Here is a 20,178-nt window from a genome sequence, read left to right as displayed (position 1 = left end):
CGAAACCCAAAGATCTGTGACAGCCTCAACAGATTATAGAACATTCAATCATCAGTAGAAACAACGAAACCCAAAGATCTGTGACAGCCTCTACATATCATAGAACATTCACCCAGCAGTGGAAACAATGAAATGCAAAGAACTGAATCAGGTGTTGATGTAGTTTATTTAATATTATACAACATAACTTTTGGCAAGAGAGAAATATAAAGTCCAGTTTTCATTCGATTAACCGTTTATCTCTTCAGTTAGAAATGTGTTTTTGAATTCTACCTCTCAGCAGCAGACCTGGACAAAGACTAGTTCACAAATATGTCTGGGTACCATCTTTAATTCCTACAGACGTTTGGCATAAAACTTTAGAAGGGTCACTTGAGTATAGTTGTCACTAGTATTAAGCTGATAAAACTAGAGAGAAAATAGCTAGTTAGCAACAGCCATCGTCAACTCTTGGGCTACTTAGAAACTAGAGAAAAGATAACTAGTTAGAAACAGCCACCATCAACTCTTGCTCAACTTATAAACTAGAGACAATATAGCTAATCAAAAACAGCCATCTTCAACTCTTGGACTACTAAGAAACTACAGAGAAGACAGCTAGTTTGTTTGTTTGTTTTGAATTTCGCGTAAAGCTACACAACGGCTATCTGCGCTAGCTGTCTTTAATTTCGTAGTGTAAGACCAGAGGAAAGGCAACTAGTCATCACCACCCACCACGAACTCTTGGGCTACTCTTTTACCAACGAATAATGGGATTGACCGTTACATTATAACGCTCCCAGGGCTGAAAAAGCAAGCATGTTTGGTGCGACGGGGATTCGAACCCGCGACCCTTAGATTACGAAGGCCCGCTCGTCAACAACAGCTATCGTTACCTCTTGGGCTACTCTTGTTCGACTTAACAATAAGGTTCGGCTGTTCTACTTACACCAGCAAGTGTGATGTATGATTGTTTGTTTGTTGCTGTCTTGGCAATGAGCGGCACGTTTTCACCGTCCGTCAAGTTTACCACTGAGACACGTTCGGACCCATGTTAACCACTGAGCCATGCTCTGACCCGTGTTAAGAACTTGATCGGACCCGAGTTGACCACTGAGCCACGTGTAAACAGAATAATAAGCTGAACTTTGCACTTCCTTCTTACCAATATTTAAAATTTTCACAATGACAAAATATATAGATACATTAAGTACTCTCAAAATTTCATGTGTATTTATCAGTTATAACTTATTCTTCGATGTTAAAGATAAAGTTGTCTCAGGTTTGTTCAATAAACAACCATCAAGTATATTTAAATATGTATTACATACACTCTCCTCACCCAACAACCTCACAAACTTTTCAGTGAGGTTAAGGTAAATACAAGAAACCAAACTTGGGTAATAAAATTCTACTTACGTGCTATAACAGTCAGAGACTTCGTATGAACATTTCGCAAGACTTTCATGAAGACTTGTGCTGATTTCCATTCGTTGGTTCTCGGTCAGTGATAGGTAAGTATCTACCTTGTTAACAATGTCCTGGTTCTTCTGGACTGTTGTATTGTCGTCGTTGTTTCGGGGGCACGTGATAAACAAGGAGCGGGGCTGACCAAACAACCACATATATACATTCTCTATAATGTTCAATATTCGCCACTCTATCTATAATATGACAAACTTGGTTGTGCCTTTCGTCGTAATTGTACACTTTTAATCTGTTTAATTCAATAATTATTATTGTTCCAAATTGTCGAAGGTTTTTACACGAAACTTTGATTACTTAACAATCAGGTTTCATTCTGGTAGACAAGAAATAAAACAAACTCTTTTATCTCTACAAACAAGCCCGGCATGGCCAGTTGGTTATGACGCTCGACTTGTAATCCGAGAGTTGCGGATTCAAATCCTCGTCACATCAAACGTGCTCGCCCTTTCAGCCGTGGAAGCGCTCAATCCCATTATTCGTTGGTACAGAGTAGCCCAAGAATTGGCGATGGGTGGTGATGACTAGCTGCCTTCTCTCTAGTCTTACACTGCTAAATTATGAATATCTAGCGCAGATAGCCCTCGTGTAGCTTTGCGCGAAATTCAAAAAAAAAAAAACAAAACCGTTAAAGTACAAAACTTAAAAAAAGCACTTTTATTTTGAAATTATGAACTTCCCATTTAAACAGTTCTGTTCTAAATCATTCATCTTACGTTATTTATTGGTTACTGATTATTTGTTATTATATTAAATACTTATCTGAAATTGCATGATGTAATGCAGAGCTCAAACTCACTCCCGTTCGTCATAAACGAAGTTTTTTCTTCGAAATTTAGGCCTAACATGTCCCAGTAGTTATGACTATCGATTCTCAATATATTTTTCACGGGTTCGAATCTCTTCACTGAACATATTCTTCCTTTGTGTTAATTCAATTCTACTTTTTTGTTGGTAACTTGTAGTCCAAGTGATGGCGATTTGTAATTTCCTAATGTCCAGATTAAAGGATGGCGGGCGTACAAAACTATCACTACATCTTCCAAACTGTTGTATTTACACACTATTTTATATTGATAATCGGCCGCTCTAGTCACCATTAGTCTTACCCACGTGACTTAACGTTGCTTTATTAATTTAGTGTATCGATATTTCATCTTTTTTTAAGGTTTAACTTTACCGATTACTTCCGGCTAACTGCTCTGTACATGATCATGGGATTGACAAAGATAAAACTGTTACGTTACACATACCATAGATTAAATTTAATTTTTTACTTCTTACTTGATTATTCTAATTGCACTGTTAATATGATTTGCTATTTATTTTACGATTTGGTATTTACTTCATATAATTTGTTATTTATCATTACTTTACAAACATTGACTTCTTTAGTGGAACTTTGTGAACCACCCTGCTAGCAACACGTCTTGCACCAATTTCTTTGTTTATTTTGAATTTCGCGCAAAGCTACACGAGGGCTATCTGCATTAACCTTTCCTAATATAGCAATTAGACATCACCAACTTTTGGGTTACTCTTTCACCAAGGAATAGTGGGATTGACTGTACTAATGCCAGACCTACACTAATTTATCTCAGATATTTAGATACTCTAAGCCACGTAGCTGTAATTACTTCATTAGTCACTGGAGGTTAAGCTGTTTTGGTTGTGTTGGGATTTAATGATGCTAACATCTATTTTTATATTTTCAGGAATGTAAAGCACACAATATAATTCTCTTACTGTTACTTTTATTAACAGTATTGCTTATGAAATTTAGTATATATATACACACATTTATTATATTTATTACAGTAATTTATCATATTATTGTGCGTTATTAAGTTAATATATATGTATTCATGCATATATGGAGTTAGTACTAATATAAATCTCCTAAGCTGTCTGAGCCATCTGAGATATTAATGGGATTACGTCCGAAAACACCTCGAATAATAATCTTGATCGAACTATTAAATTAATGTGTTCATTTAGAGCAAGAAGTGTGTATTCATTAGTTAGTTATCACCATTAGATTCCATCTGGGAACATAGGGCCGCAATCACTTGCGGATTCTTCAACAAGTATTTAAGTAAGTAGGTTGTTAGCCCACTGCACCGAGCCGTCCCTAATTTAGCAGTGTAAGACTAGAGGGAAGGCAGCCAGTCATCACCACCCACCGCCAACTCTTGGGCTACTCTTTTACCAACGAATAGTGGGATTGATCGTAACATTATAACGCCCCAAATGCTGGGAGGGAGAGCATGTTTGGCGCGACGCGGGCGCGAACCCTCGACCCTCGGATTACGATTCGCACGCCTTACGCGTTTGGCCATGCCAGGCCCGCGTATCTCTTACAATGTTCATATTTAAACCTGATCTGCTTCCATCACAAGTAAATAGTGCCAACTATAAATGTCATTTGCAATAAACAATAGCTGTTAGAATAAACACTGCTTAATCGTAACTTGTATAAAACAAAGAATCGTCTCAGAAATAACCTGTAGCAGACAAGTGTATGAGAAACCCTGTTATTAGTTCTGTGTCACATACACACAATAAATAAATCAAACTTACCTATGTCTGTTACATATCGTTACCCCTGGAAACAACATAATTCCACTGTTGTTTACCTTAACATTCAGGACCACAGGATAAGAAAAGTACTCCTGTAGGAAAGCTCCATAGTAGTAAACACAGCACGACAAAGAAGCCAGACTCATTACTAACAAAAGTAATCGTTGGGCAAAACGCCCATGACTATCAATCTGTTTGTCCTCTTTTGTAGTCTGGTTCTTCTCAACCATGATAACTTCTTGATCTGAAACTAAGAACACTTCTTCACAAACGATCTCTAAACACTGTTATATATAAGCTTCAATTCCACGGTATGACAAGCTTCGTTCTGGACTTCCCATGATGCTTTGCACGAAGCCGTAATGAGGCTGAACTAAAAGCTGAGAAGTTTTTCGAGTTATTAAATGGACAAACAGAAACTCATACTATTATTATGTAAATACTGATGTTCAACGTTGATATACCTTCTTCAAATGACTGTATACAGAAATCTTATTTGCAAATTTCATGGGAATAGCTGTGTCAGTGTACTTTTCGTTCCACACACTTCACTGTTACACAATAAATGTAAATTGGAATTATGACAAAGACACTGACTATTCACTTATATTTAAATATTTCGATTTGTTTAACATTATAAAGATTACAATAATAACAGCACGAAATACCTCACAGCTTTCGTTAAGCCTAAATACCAGTGGTTATTCTAGGGTTAAAAAATAATTAAAGTAATAAAGAGATTGACTAAAAGTGATTCGGTTTTTTAAATTTCACATAATATACTGAAAAAAAAATCTTCGTCGTGCTACCAGAAATAGAGGAGTCCCGAGTTCCCAACCAAACTGCGAATGCCCTCAATATGATTGTCTCTTCATCCGTTTGGAGGTTATAATGTACAATCAATACCACTATTCGTAGCGTAGCCCAAGAGTTGACTGTGCTTTCTTTCTACTCTTTCACTGTTAAATTAGGGATGGCTAGTACGGATAGCCCTCGTGTAGCTTTGCACGAAATTCAGTACAAACAATCAAGAACCAAGACACGCTGCGAACTGGTGTAAATTAATTCAACGACCAGTACCTGTCTGCGACTTGTCGTTTGGGAACCAATGCTCTAGTCTGTTGCATATAAATTAGTAATAGTATATTACGTCTAAATTAGGGACAGCTAGCTCGGATAGCTATGGAGCAGTTATTCAACAAATAAAAAACACCGCAAAGATGAACCATTGTTTGATATTCACTAGCTGTATAATAAAATAATCATTGAAACACAAACATAAAACTTGAAAACGAATACTTACAAAAGTGAGATATTCTGCAGAAGAGAAGACGATGAGATAATTCAACTCAACTTAATATATCCGAGTCCAACTGGGAATCTACCAACATACTCATCATCAAAGAGTCCAGCCAGTCCAAAAATACACACGGCTTCTCATGATCTTCAGCCGGAAGAACTAACATTCACACCCAGTCAAGCCAACTGACACATCAACTGTGATATTTACCACCAATCATCGTGTTGTGTGAAATTGACGCTAATATTTAGAACCAATCATCGTGTTATGTTAAATTGACACTAACAACCAATCACAGTCACGTAATAAATGAATTATTAGCGCCATTGAAATTTCTCATTTTAAAAGGTGATAGAAAACCTCTTTCGTAATCTACAAAAAATATTAAAAATTCCACATAACATTCACTTGGTTTAATTTGAATTTCGTCTAAAGCCACACGAGAACTATCTGTGTTAGCAGTCCCTAATTTATCAGCGAAGGAAACTAGTCATCACCCCTCAACGAGAAGATTTAGACTCCTCATTTAATAACAAATAGTGAGATTGACTATAACATTATGACATCTCCACGGCTGAAAGGACGAGCATGTTTAGTTGGATGGGAGTGAGTTCAAACCCGCAGCCCGAAGGTTACGAGTCAAGCACTCTAACAACCTAGCCATGCTTTGCTTCTACCTTCGCACCCTGAACACGTCAGTTTTAGTAAGACGATCCATATTAGGTGACATCACACGACATTGTGCATTTAATTACATGTAGTTCTGATACATTCTGTTCTTCCTCAACTTTATATCGGTTGTTATTGGCTTGTGGCTTTTAATATAACTTATGCAATCTCATGTATCGATAATTTTATATACTGAATTAATAAAAATTCCTGATGGTAATACTAAATACGTTTCTGGCTATATGGGCGTAGCGTAGTTATTAGCGTAATAGTCTGCGTACCGCGAAGTACAAAGTTCAAGCTAACTATATAAAGTTGAGCACAATCTACGTTAGTAAAAGTGTAAGCGTTATAAAAGTGACAGCTATTCTACTTATTCCATTAATTAAGAATAGGGCAGATCATGACCCAAGGTAAATATGCTCGACTGTGGATGAACAGGTCCAATGATCGCATCTCGTTACCTAAAAATATAAAAAAAAACGCGGTCTCGGGCCATGAATGTATTTGTTTGTTTTAAAATACAAAGCTAAACAATGGGCTGTCTGTGATCTGCCCACCACGAACATCGAAACCCAGTTTTATAGCGTTGTAAGCCCGCAGTCATTTAGCTGTGCCACTAAGGAATGTATTGTAAGTATTGTAAGCTCTGAAAGAATCGCAGGGATCTCTTCCGTTACTTTGGAACTACTATTAGACCAATAGTATCCGAAAACGTCAGTTTGTTGACGTAACATTCGATTACGTCACACTCTTGCCACTGCAGTATTTGTTTGTTTGTTTTGGAATTTCGCACAAAGCTACTCGAGGGCTATCTGTGCTAGCCCTTCCTAATTTAGCAGTGTAAGACTAGAGAGGAGACAGCAAAAAACAACAGCCATCTTCAATTGTTGGACTACTAAGAAACTACAGAGAATACAGCTAGTCAACAATGACTATCGTTAACTCTTGGGCAACTAAAAATAGAGAGAATACAGCTAGTTTGTTTGTTTGTTTTGAATTTCGCGTAAAGCTACACAACGGCTATCTGTGCTAGCCGTCCCTAATTTAGCAGTGTAAGACTAGAGGGAAGGCAGCTAGTCATCACCACCCACCGCCAACTGTTGGGCTACTATTTTACCAACGAATAGTGGGATTGACAGTCATCCATGACCGTCATCCAAACAGGCGAGCATGTTTAGCGCGACTCGGGCGCGAACCCGCGACCCTCGGATTACGAGTCGCACGCCTTACGCGCTTGGCCATGCCAGGGCTACCACTACTGCAGTAAGAAACATGCGCTTGGTCCCAGAACAAGAGCAAACAATTTTTTTTTTTTTTTCACAGTTACCTCAGAAACATAATTTGCTTAAGTACACTTATTATTCCACTAGATTGTAAGTTTTTCTGCTGAGTTTCATAAAAATACCATTAACTTCATATTTTGATATTCGCAAACACTGCAGTATATAAAACTTAATCTCTCAAACTAGCTTCTCGTGATAATGTTAAAAACAAGGAGGCTATGGTTGTTTATCATATCAATTGTTAGAACGTGTTCACCTATGAGTATATATTCACTAGCCTAATGAAATATGTAGTGACCACTCGTTGACAAACATAAAGAAACTTAATTTTCAACCAAGACATTGTTCCTTCTTTTTAATTACATGGATCAACAATATACAGTTCATTTGTTATAAACACTTCCATTTCAGTCAGCCTGATGAAACTTAAAGGCATTCAGTATGTAATTCAGTCAGTATGTCACTCTTCGTAAAGTTTTATTAAATAATGTGAAAACAAAGCTGATACTGCAATATTTCTGTAATTCACAGTAACACTACACAATGAAACATGTCTCTCAGACAAACAGTAACACTACACAATGAAACATGTCTCTCAAACAAACAGTAACACTACACAATGAAACATGTCTCTCAAACAAACAGTAACACTACACAATGAAACATGTCTCTCAAACAAACAGTAACACTACACAATGAAACATGTCTCTCAAACAAACAGTGACACTACACAATGAAACATGTCTCTCAGACAAACAGTAACACCACACAATGAAACATGTCTCTCAGACAAACAGTAACACCACACAATGAAACATGTCTCTCAGACAAACAGTAACACTACACAATGAAACATGTCTCTCAGACAAACAGTAACACCACACAATGAAACATGTCTCTCAGACAAACAGTAACACCACACAATGAAACGTGTCTCTCAGACAAACAGTAACACTACACAATAAAACATGTCTCTCAGACAAACAGTAACACTACACAATAAAACATGTCTCTCAGACAAATAGTAACACTACACAATGAAACAGGTCTCTCAGACAAGCAGTAACACTAGACAATGAAACATGTCTCTCAGACAAACAGTAACACTACACAATGAAACAGGTCTCTCAGACAAACAGTAACACTACACAATGAAACAGGTCTCTTGGCCAAGTGATAACAGCACACTGAGTATTTTCACTATCTTTATACAAGACTCCCAAACAAGGTATGTTTTAACACAAAACCAGTTATCTACAGGATATTATACATCAGGTTAGTACCACAGTGATTATTGTAGTAACACTGAATTTGGTTTATTTCAAAATAAAAGACCAACAATAACTGTTTATGTTTCATCTGTTACACAATGGTTATTTACATCATTTCGAACCTCACCTTTGACTACTAACAACTAATGTCAATTAAAGAACATATTTTGTTTTCTAATTCACTGGATATAAAACCAAAACTTCTAGTTACAAAACACTCACTTTATAAGCTGATAATGGAAAAGTTAACTAATTCTAAACCAACATTTTGAAACTTTTATTCTTAAAAATATATAAACATACACATGATTCTTTATTTGGGACTCAAACATTGAAACATGTACTAAGTTGAACATTATAAATGTTTAATACATTTGTTTACTTCTCACATTTTAAATAAGTTAAAAAGTGAGATTTTTCCTTCAAACAAAAATGATTATTTATCTACAATTTATGAATTTCCCACAACTTGTTTTTGTAATTCAAAACATTCAAGTAAAAAATGTCTATTTTATAGTATGAAGATACTTTCTTTTCATAAATTTACATCAACAGAGAACTTAAAAAATAGAAATCTGACCCAGAAATCAATATACATGTACACACTAGGACACTTGTCACATAAAAATAGCTGTACAGATAATACTTTCTAAAAGTAAAACTCAGATATTTTCTAAACATCACGTAAGAACAATAGTGAAGCTTAAAGAACTTCGTGTTCTTTGGATTTCTATTGGTTATAAGTAATATAGTTTTAAATATCAAATAGAACTAAATTTTGTAAACTTGTGAAAGAGAAAATGTAATGTGTGGGTGTGGGCTAAAGGGGCTTGATTTTCTAGTTTATCGCTGTGTAACCAAATAACATTGAAGGCTATAAAAATTATACTTTATCTGAGTAATAATATTATAATGAGCAACTTATGTTAAATTTTGTATTTATTGGAGAAGTGGTCAATAAATAATAAAAGGGGAAGTACTTAAAGTGAAAATATCACAATTCTGAAACAATGGAAGATTGAAGACATTTTTAAATGTTGTCTTATAAAACTATGAAACTAAAACTATATAGTTTCCAAATTTGTATTACAAGCTACTTGGTTGACTTGCCAACCCTTTATCTTTATTTATAATTACTTTCATTTCTTTCATAGATTATCTAATATTTCCAGTTGTTATTTCATTCAGTTGATCAAAAATAACAGTTCTTTTCCAATGAATTATAAAACTGATATAATATGGATGTTCATATAATGTAGAAATTACCTTTTCCTTCTTTCCAACATTTTACTTATGTTTATTCATTCTAATTCTAAATTTTAAGTTTCTTTCAGTTTGATCTATGTATATAATAAACTAAGCTAAAACTATGGCTTGTCAAAACTCCATCAGTAATAGCCTTTTATTTACTAGTATTCTACAACTTTCCTCACTACCAAAGATAGAATAAGTTGACAAATTTCATTAAAGAATGCTTATATCCTTTTGTTTTTTTAAATTATACATTACCATCTACATCACACAGTCAAAAACAACATTCACGTATTATTAAAAGACAGGAACATGAAAATGTATTATAAATTAAAATATACATATAGAAAGACAATTTCAGTTCCTATTAAGTCTTATTATAAACTTAGATAATTTAAACTGAAGAAAATTACTTTCACCTGCTTCACTTAATTATTAATAAAGACAACTTAAACTTCCAAGACTCAAAAAATAACTCAGTGTGTTGCCTGTGACTAACTATTTAAATATGTATAAATATCACTATTCATTTTGGCTAGTGTTGGTTTTTTAATTACCTTAACATGTTAATAAGTAAATGCTGGTTAAATTAAACTGCTGAATGGTACCAAAAAATTTTCAACAAACTGAATGACAAGTTACTTAAAATGTTTAAACATTTAAACATAGCAGACACTAAAAACTATATAAATTAACTTATATTCCACTTACAAGAGTGCCCTAACATGTGTTCAAAATCACAGAATCTTGGCAGATGGTTCAATCCACACAGACAGTGCCCAGCATGTTGAAGCTTGTTTCTGTTGTGCAGATAGTCATGGGACAACACCACTGATATAATACAAAATTCTGCTTTACCACATGTAAGAAAGGAGTGTATAATTCAACTTGAACTTTTAGACAGGCTAGAATCATGACATGAGGTACAGCTCAACACAAGTACTTGTTTATAAAAACACTTATTATGCATTTTCAAAGATTTTGTAGCTCAAAAATTACATCTCAATGATCCCTTCATTTATTCTGAATATGTATATGAAGATCAAAGTTATAAAATAGTAGGTTATACTATAATTAATATATATTAATTAAAGTGTAATTTTTCTATATCATTTTCTGAGCACATACTTTTTTATTTACCTGAAATAAAAAATAAATACATTAAAATATAACTACATTTTTAACTTTAATCCACACATGAATTTTAATACTTACACAAAAAGACACAACATAGAATTTGTTCACTAGCACATACTGTTACTCAGTTTTTAAGTTTGGTGTTAAATCTTTCTTATACAATACTTAAATAATAATTACATGCAAACAGAGGCTTTGAAGAAGTTTGATTTTTATTTTGTTGTTGCTTATTAAATATAACAACACTATAAACCTTACAATAACATAATTTGAAAAAAACAGACAGCTGTCAGTTAGGTTTGCACTTAGCTGAGCCAATTTTCTATCACAGTGAGCTTTAGAAAGCTCAATACAAGTGATAGTTATACATCAAGTTAATATTGTATCTCTGTTACTATACACAAATGTTAAGAATTTTGTTTACGAGGAAGTTTTGTAAACATGTTTCCAAACATGAATTCAAATGTTATAAGTTTAAGGCTGTGACTTGAAATGTCAACTCTATATATTTCATCAAATTTTCATATATTTTATTAGTAGGATAACATCATTTGTGAATATGGATGTCTGTCCACTGCATACAAATATATTTTCAATGTCTAATCAAAAAGTTTCAGGAACTGTAAATCCTTAAAAAGTATCAAAACTAAAATATTTTCTATTTAAATGCCCTATTTACATTCCATTTTCATGGAAGTGTGATCCACAATTGTTTTTATCATTTTTTGGTGATACTTTTACCCAGTTTGTCTGTAATTCCTCCTTATTATCAAAATACAGATTTTCTTATTGCTACTTCCTTTGAATAAACTGTACCAATAACCTTTCATTGATGAGCCAATCATGAGTGTTAAACAAAGAAAGTACTTTTACTAATTGACGTAGTCTAACAAAAATGTTTATTACCATTGTAATTCCTGAATATTTTAAGATGGACATAAAGCATGGTCCTCACTAATCAGAGACCAGGAACTTTCATGGCAACAGATTCACAAGAAACAAGCAGTTGAGTGAAGACAAGACTAATAAGCTTAATAACAGTACAAGAAAATCACTTGGTAGTCACAGGCTAATGATACTCATAGTGTAAGTACCAGTTTTGAGGCCAACACCAGAGAACGATTCCATGGTGCAAGGTGCTTCTAAGAGAAAACTTGGACATTTGTATACTTTTGAAAGTACCATACCAAAGGAAAGAAATATTACACAAGAAAATATGCATAGTGGTAATATGTTTGTTGATAAGGACACTATCAGAAGTAGCAAGGGAGTTTTGTCAGTATTTGTGAGAGATTGGTTGGTTGGTTGGTTGGTTGAGTTAGTGTTTCATAGCACAAAACAGCTAGACTATCTGTGCCAAACATCCAGTAAAAAATAAATTTAGTAAAATTCATAAAGGAAAATTAAGGTAAAACAAAACAAAGTTTAAAAAAAACATAAATAGCATAAAACCAAAGTTTACATCTAGTCAACAACGTTATGAGAAAACTACAGTAAGTGAAGTTGTAAAGGACTTTCTGTAGCATAACTATAATTAACATAACTCACTAGGAAGACTAACAGGTAAGTATAAAAACCACCGTCAGTCACCTGAAGTTGGCCTTTCCAATTCTGGTTCTGAATTATTTGACATTATGGCCATTTTCAAAAAGGAAAGTGGTAAAAAGATTTTAAAAGATGTGTAGCAAAATTATAATAATAACTCGTCAGGATGACCAACAGGTAGTTCAAAAGGATAGTCCAAACAGCAGCGTTGGTCACCTGAAGTTGGCCTTTCCAGTCCTGGTTTGCAGTTATTTAATTTTACAGCCAGTTTCTAATTTCAAATCAAATTTGATGAACTGTGATTTTTAAAAGGGAACCACATTAAAAATGTGTACTGTACATGTTAAAAAAACTTAAATGGCATTAAAAAGATTAATGGCTTTTAAAAAACTAAAAAACATTACCAAGGTGGACAGTGTTACCATCACCAATAACACTGTCTAATATTATGGACAAACCTGGGGACAGAACATGTTTAAAATGGTGCCGTTGTTGCGAGTCATTACGACGACAACAGAGTAAAATGTGGCTTATTGTGACCTGAGTGTTACACAAACTACACACTGGTGCATCAGAACAACTTCCTACTTCCGATCGTTATGAAAGAAGGACGGCCAAAGTCCAATACAGGGTTTTATTTGGAAAAGCTTGATTTTTTTTGCGTTGCTCACTCCAAGTCAACTGCCAGCTGACACACAGCTGAGCCTTGATAACAGAACCATAGGCCATGTATGGTACAGGCACAGCGGTGATAGTTCCAGAGCAGATAGACTTAGCTGTGATGTTGGCAATCTCGTTCCCGCGAATACCAATGTGGCCCTTGTATCCAGAAAAACTGGATAGAAGTACATGTTAAAGGGAAATGGGCCATTCGGTTTTTGAATATTGGGGAGAACAGGGTGTGAACCAACATGAAGTGATTCCAGGACCAGTAGCGTACTGGAAGTTTGAGTACTGCTTAGCTTTTATGTAACCCAGGGCAAGAGAAATGACGACAGTTCAGCAGTGAACACAGACACTGCAGAGGGGATTCTTCAAGCAACCACAAAACCACAACAAACCATGGCACCTGACACATGGCACAAAACACCTGATTTCAAACTGTAAGTATAAATAAGAATGGAAGGATGGTTCAAAAGATGTTCAGCAAATAGCAGACGGTATTTCTTATCAGGTGTGTTTACCTTAAAGAAAGGTCACATTTGGGGACTGTAAGAAGCCATGGTGGTATGGGCTGACCAGTGTATACAGCAATGTTATCCAAGGATAATATGAAAAATTACTTTGTTTTTATAACAGTCTATAGCTGCCGCTCAGTATACCTCATGTTCTACGACTGATGTGAGAAATAAAAGTCATCGACATAGAGCCAATTTGTAACAGTGAGAGAGAATTGTTCAGTGATGGCATTAATTTTTATTCTGAAAAGTGTGAAACTAAAAGCACAGCCCTGAGGGACTCCAAGAAAAGAATGGGAAAGTGTTGAACCCACACAAACTTGGAATTGCCTGTCCATTAAAAAACATGTTTAATAAAATGGCAAATGGCCACATAACCCATATATATGGAGGTCTTGCAAAATGCCATACCTCCATGCTGTATCATAAGCCTTCTCAATCTCAAAGAATATTGATACAAGATGTTGTTTGAGAAAGGCTTCTCTGTCTGACGTTTCAAGTTGAATCAGGTGGTCCATGGTGGAGAGCTGTCGTTGGAACCTACCATGAGTGGGCGAGAGGAGGTTCTTTGATTCGAGGAACCAAACAAGACAAGCATTAACCATCCTCTCTAAGGTCTTACAGAGAAGCTCATCAAAGCAATTGGACAGTAGTTTGAAGGAATCGTGGGATCCTTCCCAAGCTTAGAAAAAGGTAAGACAACAGCCTGGAACTGGGCATCACGAAAAACATTTTCCTGCCAGATCCATATAAAAATAATCATAAGAATAGCAAGAGAAGCAGGAGACAGATGGCAAAGAATGTCATAGTGTATATTATCAGGTCCAACCAATGTACTGCCAGACCGATGAAGGGCCAGTTTCAGTTCCACTAGTGTAAAGGGTCGATTATAGTTATAGTGACAAGCACCTCGAAAGGAAAGAGGTGATTGCTCTGCCCGAGTCTTGATGGCCAAAAAGGTGGAGGAACAAGCAGAAGCGCTAGATACCCAGCAAAAGCTTTAACCTAGAGTATCAGTTACTTCTTGGCCATCTGACAGCCAGATCAAGAGAGGGACAGAATTATATTGCCCACAAACTTTTCGAATGTTGTCCCATGTGAGTTTGGAACAGGTGGTAGAAGATTTGCCAGTTCTGAACTTAATCTAAGAATCCTTCTGGCTTTGACGTCTTACTCACCAAGCATGTGCATGGGACCGCTGAAAAGCAAGACAGTTCGAGAGTGTGGGATATCTTCAGAAAGTATCCCAGGCCCATTTTTGAGCCATGTGGCAGGCAGGATTCCACCACAGACAAGGATATAGTAGAAAACGTGTCGAGGTTTTAGGAATACATTGAGCAGCTTCATGTATAATACAGTCAGTTGCTGCTGCCACACAATAGTCTATTGACGGTTTAAAGACGATGGCAGGATTAAGTTCTGAGAGAGTTGTGAAAGAGAGCCAGTTTTCCTGATCCAGCTTCTACTAGAGAACGCTGGTTGTATGGCTTCGACCACGGTCAGTATCTCTCAAAATTACAGAAAAATCATCACTGCCTTGTAGATTATTGTCAACCCTCCATGAAAAATGGGAGAATAATGAAGGGGAGCAAATTTAAAGACCAATAGCAGTAAAGGGCTGGCTAAGTGCATGAAAATAAGTGGATGAACCAGTATTGAAAAGAGAAAGGTTGTGATCAGAGAGCTTACACTCTACAGAGCAACCCCTCCTGTTAATATCAGTGCTTCCCAAGGTGGGATGATGTCGATTAAAGTCCCCAGGATTAAAGAGGGACACGGCAGCTGTTTAATGAGAGCATGAAGGTCCAATTGATCACATGCTTCTCCAGACAACAGGTAGAGAGAACAAATAGTGATGGCACGACCCAAGGAAACACGGATCACTACGGCCACTAAGGGTACGACGAGTGGCAAAGACAGGGTGGGCACATGATAATCAACGAACAGTGCTACCCTCCATGAACTCGTTACTAAATAAATAGTTATGACCTTATGTCAGTACACATGAATACAAGTTAACAGATTTTATGCTTCTATTGAAAAACAAATAGTCTTTCAAACAGTTTCAAAACTTAATTTCCAAAACTATATAAATCCAATGCATACCTGTTCTTCCTATGGTTTCATGGAGTGCATACTGCTTTTCAAGAACTGCATAAGAGCTGGACTTAGATGGCATAATTGTTTCTTAAAAATTGAAAAAGCCTTCCTAATGTATGAAAAACCACTTTCATATTAAAGTTTATTCTAAGGTTTGCTTCGACTTTTCTTGAGCAATAGTGAAACAATCACATTAAACAATTTTAATGGTTAAAAAAAGGCAACTGACAATCTTATTGTATGTGAAATAATTTCAAAATATGATAATAATTTAACATAATATATTATAACTCTTGGAATACACAAAAACTTTACAAAGTTAGAATTCATTTCATCTTCATTTAGAATCTATGGAAGCAAATAAGCACATTTATATTAAATCAGAAATTTAGTCTAAACATATTACAAGCTCAATCTGTTTTATAAATAAAATACTAATAGCATGCCGAGAAAGTTCCTCAGATCAGTAAACTTGCAAATTAATACAAAGTAACTCCTTTGATTCTCAACAGAAACAAGAACCATAACTTAAAGTTTCGAATTACAGGAATAGATCTACAGTTTAAATTTCACAAACAGCAAAATAATGTTTTTGTTATTTCAGTGATACTGGGAAACAATAAAATGTGTGATATACAGCATTACATTTTTCTAGTGATGTATGTGCACCCAGTACTGGTGTGGGAATTACAAGGATATGTGGGTAACCCAACTGTTGCACCATAAGTAAATGTTATTGCAACATCGTTTGGTAAATCCACTTGTCGCACCAAACAGCTTTAAATGTCAAGTCAGATAAATCCAATGACAGCATCCAAAGAGTTTTAAGAAGTCCCATTTGCTAGATTACAGAAATGTTGGATGAGAGAAAGCAAAATATTGTTATTAATGGACTTGCAAACAATCTGTACACAAGTTAATGTCACTTCAGTTTCTGTTACAGTCCTGTTCTTATTGTATAAGAAAGGATAGTATTTATTCAAAAGTATTCAAATAGCTACTATGATTACTTCATGAATGGAAGGATTGACTCATGGGGATGGGTTAATCATACAGTCTAAGCTCAGTTAAAGTGCACCTTATAAGTTATATTCAAAATTAAACTGAACTTTATTATCCATGTATGTTAGTACACTAGACATTAAAGCATATTTATAATTAAAAGTTTTATATTATCTGATATTCATGATTTAATTTGTCATGTATGCAGCTTTGTGCTCAGCAGCAAACAAAGTAGCATTTTTACTACTTGGATAAATATAATTACCAAAAACAGAGAAAGTTGTTATCGCTATTTGCAATTATTTTATTATTATAGTGACAATTGATTTAGTCATAGTTTTGAATAGACTGCATAAACCTAATCAATGTAAACACTGCCTGAAGGTAACCAATCACATTTTCCAGTTCTAAACAGTTCTCTCAGTTGTTTATCATGCAAGTGGCACTACAATACATGTTACAATAGCGTAAAGAGGGAATCTTGAAGTCATTTCCACGTAGACCACAAATTATTTGTAGACAGTGGAAGGTTACATTTAATAAACAAACAATACTGTTATTATACAGTGAGACAAATACCCTAATAACACAATACTTTTTATATATGTATGATGTAATGTATGTTTTTCCATATCAACTGAAAGTGTAAGAAATCCTCTTAATTTTTAAACATAAAATTCAACTTCCAGAACAAACTCACTTCCTTCCCCCAAATCAAATACACAACAGAATGTTTCAAAATTTTCCAAACAATCACATTTAAATACTTTTTTCTCCATAACATTCCTTAACTGTTTCTAGCTTCATGATAAGGACAGAAATACTTGTTCACATATGCTCAAGATATTGAGAATTTGTTCACTAACTACAAACCTTCGTACCAACAGAGACCAATTCTGATCAATTTTAGTTGACAAGTTGATTTGCTCCCAAAATTCTGCTGTCATCCCATGCCCGAAAGTAAGAATGAAAAGACAGTAAAAGACCATACTAATGATGAATGTCCTGAGATAGTATGTTTCATCATGAGAAACCCATTCTTAAATTTATTAAATCATAGAGCGTATTTTAACAAGCTAATTAATTTTCTTTGCTCTTGTAAGAAAAATAGCAAGTGTCACAAATTAGCTTTAATGTTTGCAGAACAAGTGTCTAATCCTGCAGAAAACTGTTGATCTTATCAGTGAAAAACATTCTTCCAAATTCATGTTCACTCATAAAACCTTTTAAATTAAAAACTTTCTCAAAAGCATCATCTCATCATCACAGTAATCGCTCTAGTAGGTCTCAAGTCTTTCAAAATATTTGAATTTGTTTGATTTTCATTTTTTTTTGGATTTTATAAAATTTTACACTAACAACTTTAGTTATGCAACATGAATGTACAACCTGTTTCTGTCAGTATTTTTATCACATTCATTAATATGTATTAGTGAAAATAAATATATTTTAATGAAGTTAAATAGTGAAATGTGTAAAATCAGAAGGAAGGACTGCATTAAAAACAGCAAACCTAAAACTCTAACTAATTATACTTGTTTGTTATAACTCACAAACATGTGGGAAGTTGTGGACTTGAACACCCACACCTCTCTCTACTAATTTCTAATTCTATATCTATTGCTACTCTTTATTTCTTATGTGAGACTGTCAAATGGAGATTAAGACTGATAGATGGTGTATCCCCACTGCAATGTGAGTCCTATTTCTTCAGTCACCTCCAAAACCTAGGGTACATATTATGATCCCACACTGTAGCTTGTACCCTGGGATATTTTCAGTCAATGCAGCATTTTTTTATTTAATTTGTTTTGAGTTATAACAAACTAACACACCCATCATTTCTATGGTTACTGATATTCCATTTCTGCCTTTACTAACGCATCATTAGTGAAAGAAAAAGGTATAACTTGCAAGTGTCAAGGTTTCCCCATTTAAACCCATACAGTTCTCCTGGAAGTATATAAACAAGCTTTTGATACATATAAACATCAGAAGTCCCAAAATGAGACACTAATAAACTTAAATTATAATTCTTTAATTATAATTCTAATCAAATGATGTAAACTTTATACCATACTCTTCTTCCCACTTAATTAAATTTTTATTCACCTCTGAAACTCTTCCAACTAAAACTACAAAAACTAATACAATAATTAAGTTTCATATAGAATGATATAAAAATATTAAAATGATTAACATCAACAGAGAATGCCTTTAAAAATTGCATAAACCTCACAAACAATATTATAAATTGGTAAGAAAATAAACACTTTATTAATATTGTAAAAACTTCTAAGCATCAAACATTATCCTACTGTCAGTATAAATATTTAATATTAAATATTAAGCTATTTTTCAGGCCTCAAGCATGAAGGAAGAACATCATAATTCATGGTTTAATTACAAGTACTAAACTAACAAAATTCAAATCATAATACTACAGAAAAATGACCCTGTAAATATTATAGGCAGTATATGTTATTCATTTACTCAGATTATTGTTAATGTAGTATCACCACCACTGGAATTCTTAACCAACCTAATTCAAATTACCTTAAGTCATACTCTTACTTGGTGGCCTGGCATGGCCAGGTGGGTTAAGGCGTTCGACTCGTAATCTGAGGGTTAGAATCCCCGTCGTACCAAACATGCTCGCCCTTTCAGCCGTGGGGGTGTTATAAGGTGACGGTCAATCTCACTATTCGTTGCATAAGCACAAGAGTTGTCGATCGGTGGTGATCACTAGTTGCCTTCCCTCTAGTCTTACACTGCTAAAGTAGGGGCGACGAACGCATAGCCCTCGAGTAGCTTAGCGCGGAATTCAAAACAAACAAAACTCTTAATTATTACTACATTTTTATCTCATTGTTACAACTTCCTTCGCGCTTTATTACTAATAATTTACAATATGTTCATTTACAACTTAAAATTATAATTAAATCTAAGCCTGGATACAAAAGGCCTACATATACATTACAAGTTGGTGTGTCACTTCAGTTTCCAGACAGCTAAATTTGGCTCGAAATCGAATAAGACATCCAATTTCATTCAGATTGAATCGGATTCCGAGTTATAATCTGTCTTTTCTACAAAGTTTAAGTATCAAATATGTCCGCATAATGAAGATATTCTAGTGAGCGCAGATTAATAATATATTACTGTAGTGATACATAAAAAATTAATTAACAAGAATCAAATGATTAACGCTAACTACAAATTTCAATGACTACATTTACAAATTATATCCTAACTCTAGCATGCTACCCGATCTTCACAACTTTCACCATTGAATCAGTTTGGCCAGTGACAGTCAAGTAGCTTTTGTGACGACTCCACATAGATTACATTTTAAAGGAGCATCAAAAACAAATTAATAAATGTGTTTCTTTTGA

The 20,178-nt window shown here is 34.7% G+C and overlaps 1 protein-coding gene across 7 annotated transcripts in view; it reads right to left on the bottom strand.

Annotated features, from left to right (window-relative positions):
* The window catches only part of LOC143238456 (epithelial sodium channel subunit gamma-like), a 146,311-nt gene extending 126,133 nt beyond the window's left edge, over nt 1-20,178 (bottom strand). For 3 of the 7 annotated variants that reach the window (XM_076478703.1, XM_076478705.1, XM_076478704.1), the window contains exon 1: nt 1,399-1,812. In XM_076478703.1, coding sequence (XP_076334818.1) covers nt 1,399-1,604 — 206 coding nt within the window. In that variant the 5' untranslated portion in view covers nt 1,605-1,812. Of the gene's footprint in view, nt 1-1,398; nt 1,813-4,044; nt 4,295-5,347; nt 7,036-10,532; nt 10,653-19,339 lie in introns of those variants that run through there. The other 4 variants (XM_076478706.1, XM_076478707.1, XM_076478708.1 and 1 more) reach the window with 4 other exon arrangements.

This window comes from Tachypleus tridentatus, chromosome 13 (genome assembly GCF_004210375.1).
Source record: "Tachypleus tridentatus isolate NWPU-2018 chromosome 13, ASM421037v1, whole genome shotgun sequence".
Classification (NCBI taxonomy): Eukaryota; Metazoa; Arthropoda; class Merostomata; order Xiphosura; family Limulidae; genus Tachypleus; species Tachypleus tridentatus.
The sequence above is the reverse complement of the archived record's forward strand: the minus strand, read 5'-3'. Positions and strand labels throughout refer to the sequence as shown.